We start from the raw sequence: 10315 nt of genomic DNA on the forward strand, positions 1-10315 counted from the left end.
ATAGAAAATTTCTCAGAGGCCTTTACCTTGATAGAGGTGAGGGTAAAAGGGCACAGATCCAGGCATAGGAAAACAGGATTCTGAGAAAAGAAAAAAAGATACAGACACACACACACACACACACACACACACACACACACACACACACACACACACACACACAGAGGAAATGGAGGAAGGAACAACAGAGTTGAGGAACTGAAAGGCAGGCAATTAAAGCAGACCAGGCTGCAAATAGAATATAGCAAACAGCAAGATTGAAACCCAGGAGGACTAGTGTTTGGTACCCTATACCAATTATTTCACAGTACTTTCGCAAACAGAAAAATGAGGCTAAAAGAAAATTCACAAGAAGCAAATAAGTCAATTTTAGCCAAATAGTTCAGCTCCTTACAGTAGCACAATTTCCCTCACTTTCATGCAAACAAAATAGGTCCCACCATCTGAATAAAAATAAGTTCAGTTTTCTTAACAGAAATAAAGTAAGATATCATGAGAGGTGGGTGCACTCTTGATACTGCTATACTCTAAATATATGTCTGACAGGCAAGACTGATGACAAGATCATTTAATCCACAATTTTCATCTGAAAATTGGGCCCAAGAGAGAGTATGACTGAACCAACACATGTACACATGTGGACGAGCACATTCTTAGGCTAGATTTCATGGGGTAGAGTTGGCAGTACTGGCATCAGAAAGTAAAGTGAGTGACATTGGCAAAGTATAGTGGCACACTTTTAATCCCAGAATTTGGGAGAAGATTTTGGTAAATGGTTGACAGAGTCCCAAGTTAGCTAAGGATACAATGGAAGACCTTATCTTTAAAAAGAAGTAGATAAGCCAGGTGGGGGCAGCACAGGCCTTTAATCCCAGCACTCGGAAGGCAGAGGCAGGTGTATCTGTGAGTTCGAGGCCTGCCTGGTCTACAAAGAGTCCAGGACAGCTAAGGCTACACAGAGAAACCCTGTCTCGAAAAACAAACAACAACAACAAAAAAATCAGTACATAAGGTAACACTAAAAAGACAAAGTCATTGTGTCAGTTTGGAAAGGGGAAGCAAGAGCAGGACTGTACCAAATTGGCATAATCTGGGGGCAGAAAAGTTAGGCTGCTGGATGGATTCTTTGATGTGAACACCAACCAGAGCACAGGTATCACCTAAGAAGGTACACTGATGGTCAATGCTGAGAATCCCAAAGGACATTCCTGGGGCAGATTTGATTCTGCTGTGATAAAAGTGACAAGGGCTGGAGAGATGGCTCAGGTTAAGCACTGGCTGCTCTTCAGAGGTCCCAGTTCAACTCCAGACACCCACACATTACCTCACAACAGTCCTAAGGGGATCCCAATCATCTGACAACCTTTCCTGACCTCTACAGGAATTATATATACGTAGCAGAGAGACATACATAAAAGGGGGATGAAAAACCTTTCAAATGATTAATTTTAAAAACATCTGGAAAAAAATGTTCACTTAATTTTAAAAAGTATTATTTTAGAGTAAAACTTTACCTGGAAAAAGAGTTCCTTTTATTTCAAAGGTGACCTGAGAAGGTGTCATTCTGATGGAGTTTAGGATTCCTGCTAGGAAAGAAAAGAAAAACTTTTACATACACAAAAATACTAGTATTTACCATCAGTACACAATGAGGTTAGGGTGTAGTTCAGTTGATACAGTGCTAGTCTGGCACACACAATGCCCTGGGTTCAATCCCCAGCATCACATACATCCAGCATGGGGGCACTGAGAGATCAGAAGTTCAAAGTTAACCATGCTACAGTGAGTTGGAGGCCAACTTGCAATACAAGTAAGTCCCTTTCTCAACAAAGAAAGGGATCAATGAGACAACCCAGAAAGTTAAAGCCCTTGCCAACAAGCCTGGTAACCTGAGTTTGATCCCCAGGGCCCAAGCAAAAGTGAGAGAAAACCAGTCCCTGAAAGGTGCCCCTCTGTCCTGTGTTCTCCCATACATACACTTAAATAAACGGTATTTAAAAAAAACAAATAAACATTTAATTGGCTGGGAGGTGGTAACCCATACGTTTAAGGGCAGCACCCACAAGAGAGAGTTAGTTTGGTCTATAGAGTGAGTTCCAGGACAGCCAGGGCTATGAAGAGAAATCCTGTCTCAAAACAAATTATTTAATTGGTCCATACCTATAATCCCAGCTCTCAGGAAGCAGAGGTAGGAGGATCTCTGTGAGGTCCAGGACTACATAGAAACCTTGTCTCAAACAAGCAAAAGATACTTGTTTTGCAACTCTATGATAAGTTTATTTTTTAAAACATTTAAAATAACTTTTTTTGAAAATTTATAATGTTTATACAGCTGATCATATCCATACTCCATTATCTCACTTCAACTCTCCAGAGTGCCCTCCACTTTTTCTATCAACGTTGTCTTCCTTCATCCTTACAAAAAATAAACAACTTTGACAAGAAAAGGGTTTAAATTCAAGTAATCATTTCAGACTCCATTAATCAGGAACAATCCAGCAAAACTTGTGGCTTTGCTACACTCTTCCCCAGAATCCAAGAATATATGGACCAGAAATATTACAAAATAAATGTCTAAACTTCTTATTTTTAGGGAGTCAAGATTCTCTTGCCACATACTTTGTCTTCTGATAAGCAGCTGTGCTAAATCAACCTATCTCTCCTAACCAGGCTCATGTTAGGGTGGAAGGAAAAGAAAACCCTACAGAAAAAGCTAACTAGAGACTTCCACTTTAGTAACAAAAAAGCAACTGAAGCCGCTCAGCCCACCTACAGAAAATAGCTATATTTGGCAACAAGGTTATGAACCTATTTCTAATACACAATGTAACTGGCTACCAACACAAATCCTTCTTCAAAATTGTCTTTTAGATATTTTCTTTCTTTCTTTCTTTCTTTTGTTTTGAGGTTTTGGTTTTGTCTTTAAGAGACAGGGTTTATCTGTGTGTATCTTTGGCTGTCCTGGACTCATTCTGTAGACCAAGCTGGCCTTGAACTCACAGCAATCCACCTGCCTCTGCCTCCCTGAGTGATGGAATTACAGGTGTGAGCCACCCCACCTAGCTTAGATGTTTTCCTTATAGGACCAGCATATTAAAATTCATTAAATTTAGTCTCAATTACAATCTATTACAAAAAACTGATCTTGTGGCCACAGTATTCTTTCTAATCATCAACTTCATTCAAAATCACATCACAGATATCTTGGTAATCTGGCTTCTAAATCTTTTCAGTACTATGTCTTAACCAAGGAGAACATTCTTCCTCACTTTACAGTTTTATTTTCAGAAATCTACACTAACACTGAGGTCCTTTGCCTTTTTATTTATATTCTTTCTCTAATCTTTCCTCCCCATCTCCAGACTTAGTAATATGTTCACAGTAGCCTACTTTAAATAACTAAGGCAGGAAATTACTTTTAAAATACATACATATGCATAGACACATACATCTCAAGATAGTAACTAAGTTTAAAATGAAGAAACATTCTTCATACAGAGATATATTTTACATAACTATTCAAATGATTACTCAACTACCCAAAAAATAGACTTTGTGAAAGAATGTCCAGGTCTTGAAAAGAATTCCAATCACATCTTTATTCAGCATCATGTCCCTTAATTTACCAGCTAAATTTCATTTATTTATGAATAGAGATGTTTATAGACTCTATCGGACAGAGGCTAACATCACATGGTGACTGAGCAGTCCTCCACAAATAATAAGTCTGAGGTTCAAAAACCTGATGTATAGCACCTAGAGAGGGCTAGTAAGAAATCAAGAGGCTACATTTAATATTAACTACACACTATGGATGCATTATCACATTTACATTTAGAAATTTTAATGCTAAGCCGAGTGCAGTGGTGCACACCTTTAATCCCAGCACTAGGTGATGCAGAGGCAGGTGGATCTCTGTGATTTTGAGGCCAGCCTGATCTATAAAACAAGTCCAAGACAGCCAAGGCTACACAAAGAAACCTTGTCTTGAACAATTAAAAAAAAGAAAGAAAGAAAGAAAGAGAGAGAATTTAATGCTGAAGTTATTTTATAAATGTACAATATCATATATATGCTGAGATGTTATTTTATGTGTAAATGCTGAAAATTAGTTTTAAATATATAATACCGTACCTTACATAGATATGTAAAGCAAGATTAATAATGTGATATCATGTGGTACTTGGACAAAGAGCATTGTATTTGGCAGATCTGTTTTTGATTTTAAAAAATCCAAGACTGCACCAAAGAAAACTTGTCCATAAGCAACATATAAGATGTCTTATTTGATTTTCTGTGTTTAAGAATAAACAAGATCAAGCCAGGCATGGTAGCGCACACCTTTAATCCCAGCACTGAGTAGACAGAGGCAGGTGGATCGCTGTTAGTTTGAGGCCAGCATGGTCTACAAAGTGAGTCCAGAATAGCCAAGGTTACACAGAGAAACCCTGTCTGGAAGAAAAACAAAACAAAAAGAATAAACAAGATCTCTTCATGTGCATACATTGTTAGGACTGTTAAAAAATATCTCTACATAGAAACAGTTCTGCTATCTGAATACTTTCTAATAAGTAAAATGTTCACTGTAATACTGAAACCTTCCATTTAACAGATCCAATTTATAACAAGAAAGTTCTAAACCTAATAAAAAAGCTTTAAAGTTACTGAATTAATTTAATTTTGTTTTGCTTTGTTTTTGTTTTTTGAGACAGGTTTCTCTTTGTAGCCTTGACTGTCCTGAAACTCACTCTGTAGACCAGTTCAGTCTCAAACTCAGAGAGATCTGCCTGCCTCTGCCTGCCTCTGCTTCCCGAGTGCAGGGACTAAAGATGTGCGCCACCACTGTCTGGCATACTGAATCAGCCTAAACCTATTACTCAGCAATATGGCTGAATAACCAACCTTAATTTATTTGTGTGTGTGAGAAAGAGAGGAAGGGAAGAAGGAAGGACAGGGTATACAGGTGAAGGTCAGAGAACAACTTGCAGGAGTTGGTTCCCAACTACTCTGAGCGTCCTAGGGATCAAGAGTCAGGCCCTCAGCACTCAGGGCCTCAGGCTTTTCAGCAAGCTTCCTTTTCTGCTGAGAGTTTAAACCGCTTGTCAGTCTTAAACTGTAACCTGAACTTTCACCCAGTGTTTACAATTCTAAAGTAAGGGCAATCTCATCTACAAGACTACAGAGCTGGTATTCAGCTAACTATTCATCAACTGGCAATAAACAACTTAGTCAATGGAAGGGAAATCAGCTATAATTATTCCCACGTATTCAAACCAACATCTTGTACAAATTTAGCTCTAGATGTCTACTGCATTAGGACAACCAGGAACAATCTGTTTATTTAATAAAAAGGAAACCAACCAAGCTTTCTGTCCCTGCAGTTGTGAGTGAAAAATAGCTGTAACAACTCAGCAGTGAAGAGCTGCAGTGCGTGCACTACACAAAGCCACACATAGGAAGCACAGAAACACCCCCAGGAGACAAGCGCCATTGTCCACTTGAATTGTCAAGAATCTGCAATCTAGTTCAATTCCCATGCCTCAAAAACTTAATGCTATCGTATCGCTCAGTCTACAAACCAGCCAGGACAGCCAGGACTACAAGAGAAACCCCATCTGGAAAAGTAAAATAAACAAGCAAACCTTAATGCTATAGTAAGCAAAAGCCTGGGAAGGTGCCTCCGTGGCAGCTTACTTGACCATGGACAGAGGCCAAAATTTTGGTGCAGGACTGAAGCATACACCTTCGGCATCCAAGCACCTCCAAAACAGCAGTGATAGTTTTAGAAAGCAATTGTTCTACTGACTCTCAAAGTTTACAAAGCTATTATTTCTTCTGCTAAACAAACAAAATTATGCCAACGTGGACGGAGGAGGTCTTTCAGACACACATAAAAGATAACAGTGAAAACTGCTAGTCACTGTGTATACTGGAGCTGATCAGACAGACAACCAGCCACCTATCACCTCACTACACTTCCGGAGTTTGTTGTTTTGGGTTTGATAATTTTTTTCCAATACAGCTTTCAATTTGTACTATCTAAAGATAAATACTACAGAGTACTTTCAGTTTGGCTTAATGAACTTAGGCAGTTAATTTAACTTAACTTGCTCATTTATTTTTGAGGTAGGAATTCACATCGAAGCCCTGGCTTTGAATTCAGACATCTGCCTGCCTCCACATCTTATGTCCCTGCCTGGGTTAAAGATGTGTCCGGCTGTGGTGGTGCATGTCTTTAATCCCAGCACTAAGAGAGGCAGAGGCAGGTGGATCTCTGTTGAGTTCAAGACCAGGCTGGTCTACAAAGGCAGTCAGGACAGCCAGGGTTTGTTTGTTTAGTTTGGTTTTTCGAGACAGGGTTTCTCTGGGTAGCCTTGGCTGTCCTAGACTCACTTTGTAGACCAGGCTGGCCAGGAACTCACAGAGATCTGCCTGCTTCTGCCTCCAGGGTGCTGGAACTAAAGGCATGCGCCACCACACCCAGCCCAGGGTTTGTTACAGAGAAACCCTGTCCCCATAAAAAGAAAGAAAAGGTGTGCACCATCACCCTGAACCATTTTAACACTGTTAAAAGACTAGATGAGTTTTAAAATGCCACTGTAACATATTTACATTAAAGCTTTTCACAGTTCCCACTACCTGGCAAAATAAAGTTCATTCTTTCTGCCAAGTGTTCTTGGTGGTAGAGCTAAGTAGTTTACCAGCTTGGGAAACAAACTGGAGATTTAAGCTAACCAAGGGTACAGGAACATTTAATTGACAGTTGAACTCAAGGTAGGTATTTTCAGTTAATGCATGTATTTCTGGCCAAAAGGAACATCTGTTTTCCTTTAAAACTTTTCAAAGAAAAAAGCTGTTTCCAATTCTCCTCACTCTTTCCTAGATTCCAGCAGCTTTGATCCTCAGAATATCCTATAATCAAGAAAGCAGGTTTAGCCCAGTGTGGTGGAACAAGACTTTAATGCCAGCACTGAGTTGGCAGAAGCAGGCGGATCTCTGTGAGTTCGAGGCCAGCCTGGTCTAAAAAGTTAGTCCAGGACAGCCAGAGCTACCCAGAGAAACCCTGTCTCAAAAAACCAAAAAACCAAACCAAAACAAACAAAAAGGTTTAGTGTCCACACTGATTTCTGCTCATGTTGGTAGGGAATATTGTGGTCCCACTTCTCATTCCTCCACGGACTTTAAGCCAATATTTTAATTAAACATATGTAGACAAGAATGGGTTTTTCATGTCTTACAGAGAGCTCATTAAGCCAAATTAACATTTTCATCAGCTTTAGACTTTAGACACGCAGTAGGCTTTTTCCAATTCATTTTATATTGATATTATCTTCATATGTATTTATCGTTTTTATTATATACAAGTAGTTGATTCACCCGTCAACTTTTTGTACATACCAAATTATTACTGTTTTCTTTTGTGTTCATCAATTATCTGGGTCAAAATTTCCTGCATCTTTCTTTGCAGACTTAAATTTTGTTTAGAACACTCACTGGTTTCCCCTAGTACTTAAACCACTGCACGCGGTTTACCTGTCTTGTTTTGTCCTTTTTGTTTCTAGAACTCTGAGCAATTGGGGTGGGGGGTGGGGGTGGGAGGGGTAATTGATGGCTTGTATTTATGTCTTCGTTATTTGTTAGAAATGTAACAAGCAGCAGCAGCCTGAAGGGTAGAAGTTAAGTAGGCAGGAGCGGAGCGGCAGGGGACCCGAGTACAGGGGGGTACACCAGACCCAGCCATGTTGCCCGCAGAATCCCTAGAAGCCGGCAAACTCCCGACCTTTCCCTCTGCCTGTGGATGGACCGAGCTGATGAAGCACGGCGGGGCAGGCACTGTCCCCCCAAGCTGGCGACGCCAAGAGGACCGCAACCCGAAAAACGTCACCAGCGAGTCAGTTTACACAGCAGCCCCGGGCTCTCTCCGCCCGACCATACTGTCAGCCGGAGTTTCTTTTGTGGGAACTACTGGGGGGGAAAATAAGCAGCTGTCAAAACGACGCGAGTCACCAGCGGCGGCGCGAGGCGGCTGAGGGGGCGCCGAGGGAGGGAGGGAGGGAGGCACCGGGGGCTCCGGCTCCAGCGCCGCCGTTTCTTTGTTCCCCAATTCTCCGCCCGGTATTTCCGTGGCTGTCCTGGGTCACGCCGCTCGGAGGGACCGCGGGGACACCCGGGGTTCCAGCCGCACCGAGGCTCCGGGACACCAGGCCGCCCGCCCGCACCTCCGCGCGAGCGAGCGAGCGAGCGCCCGCCCGCCCCGCCGCCCGCCTGCCCCCCTCACCTGCCGCGCCGCGCCGCGCCGAGAGCCCTGGGCTGCGGCCGCCGAAGCCGAGCGTCCGCGCCTCACCAGCGCTCCTTTAGGTGGCCCTAGACAGCGCGAAACCCAGTTACAGCCTCCTCTCAAACCGGTTTCAGCTGCCCTAGACTAAACTGCCAGCCAACCCCGCGGGGCGGGGTCGAAGGGCGGCGGGGCGGGGCCTGACGTCACGCCCGGTCCCGCCCTAGCCAATCGGCGGCCGCGCGCCACGGGCGGGCTGCGCGTTCCTGGAAGGCGAGCCAGGAGACCTGAGGTGGCCCTGGTCCTTGGCCCTCTTGACTGGTGCCTCTGGGTACTGCAGGTCAAGGTAGAGCATCTGTAATAACTGCCTTGGGGAGGTACATCGAGGCAAGAAGATCTTGAGTTCGAGGCCAGCCTGGTCTATAATGTGAGACCCTATCCCCAAAGGAAAGATGAGGGAGTCTGATTTTATTTTCATTTTCTTTTCTTCTTCTTTTTCTTTCTTTCTTTCTTTCTTTCTTTTTTGTTTTTTTGTTGTTGTTTTTGAAATTTGCTTTCTTTACAAAACAGTCATACTTAGATTAAATCATTAGATGCAAAGCAAGGGCCCCAAGATAACTCAATGGAGAAAGGCACTGAGCACCAGAATTGATGACCTGAGTTCAATCCCTGGGAATAACAGGGTGAGAGAGACCCCACTCTTGCTGTCACAAACACCAAATAAATAAACAAACAAACGTGTGTGTGTGTGTGTGTGTGTGTGTGTGTGTGTGTGTGTGTGTGATCCTCCAGCCCAAGATCAACCATTTGGTGACTTATAAGATTATGTTACTGGGTTTCACTTACATTGAAATAGTGAATATCAAACAGAACCTTCTTTTCCTCTGAAGGAGCTGTTGACAGTCGACTGCTGTACATCTGTTAATAGTTTGGCATTGACTTCATTTCTCCGCTGTTAGTCATACTCCAGTGATTTTTCAGAAGAGTCTTCTTCCTTTAAATGTTTATAGGAGATCTCTATTCGTCTGTAATCACCATTTAGTCAAACTGCTACTTGTGGAATATTTTTGTCTCGATGGTAGACCTAACTAACACACGTCTTGGAATAATAACAACAAATTGTCTGGGCCTGATGCGGGTCTGTAATCCCAGAATTTCAGAAGTTAGAGGTTAGCCTCGGCTGCCTAGTGGGTGCCATTGTGTGTACCAACAGCTAGAGCTACAGAACAAGACCTTGTCTCAAAACAGCAGCAAAAAAGTGATTGGCCCAACATATCCTTGAGTTCCACATTGGCAGAGTCAAGCCATCACGGATAAGAAATAGAAAAAAAAAATGCATTTGTACAAAACACAGTGCCCCCTTTTCTGTTCTAATACAATATAGAAAATACTTATGAAGAATTTTTATTGTATTAGGTATAATAAGAAACTAAAAGACGATTTTAGAATAAAAGAGTATGCTGGGCAGGAGAGATAGCTCGGTGGTTAAGAGTGCTTGTTCTTGCAGAGGATGTGGAACTGGTTGTCAGCTCCCACATCACAGCACACAACCTTCCATAACTCCAGCTCAAGGCCTCCAATGCCCTTCTTCTGTACCCCAAGGGCACCAAACACACACGTGGTGCACACACACACACACACAAACAACACACACACATAAACATAAAGTGACTTTTTAAAATAAGGAGGTATGCATTTGGTTATATGAAGATATTACATTAATTATTATAAGGACCCTGAGCAGTTTGGTATCCACGTGGAGCCCTGTAACCAACCCCCTACAGATTCCTAGGGAGAACTGAATACACATTTGAAGGATGGCCTAGGACCAGACACAGGGATTTCTGCAAGATAACTATCCAGTAACAAGAGATGATTTACAAAGAAACCTGAATCCACGAAGGTCAGGAAAGGATTCCTGGAAATGTTGTTTTATAGTCACGCCTAGAAAATCGTTGATAGCAGCACTCGTCTTAATCGCTGTACTAGTCCTGTCACCATAGTTCCTAAAGCAGGACTTGGCAGTGTGTTCCCCCCTCT

General features: G+C 42.3%; 1 protein-coding gene across 3 annotated transcripts in view; it reads right to left on the minus strand.

Annotated features, from left to right (window-relative positions):
* Positions 1-8419, minus strand: part of Gpcpd1 (glycerophosphocholine phosphodiesterase 1) — a 52115-nt gene extending 43696 nt beyond the window's left edge. The window contains exons 1-2 of one of the 3 annotated variants that reach the window (XM_051144680.1): positions 8279-8419; positions 1515-1583 (exon numbers count right to left, since the gene is read on the minus strand). In XM_051144680.1, coding sequence (XP_051000637.1) covers positions 1515-1563 — 49 coding nt within the window. In that variant the 5' untranslated portion in view covers positions 1564-1583; positions 8279-8419. Of the gene's footprint in view, positions 1-1514; positions 1587-8278 lie in introns of all 3 variants that reach the window. The other 2 variants (XM_051144682.1, XM_051144681.1) reach the window with 2 other exon arrangements.
* Between the last annotated feature and the right edge of the window lie 1896 nt (positions 8420-10315).

The sequence above is a fragment of the Acomys russatus genome, chromosome 4 (assembly GCF_903995435.1).
Source record: "Acomys russatus chromosome 4, mAcoRus1.1, whole genome shotgun sequence".
Classification (NCBI taxonomy): Eukaryota; Metazoa; Chordata; class Mammalia; order Rodentia; family Muridae; genus Acomys; species Acomys russatus.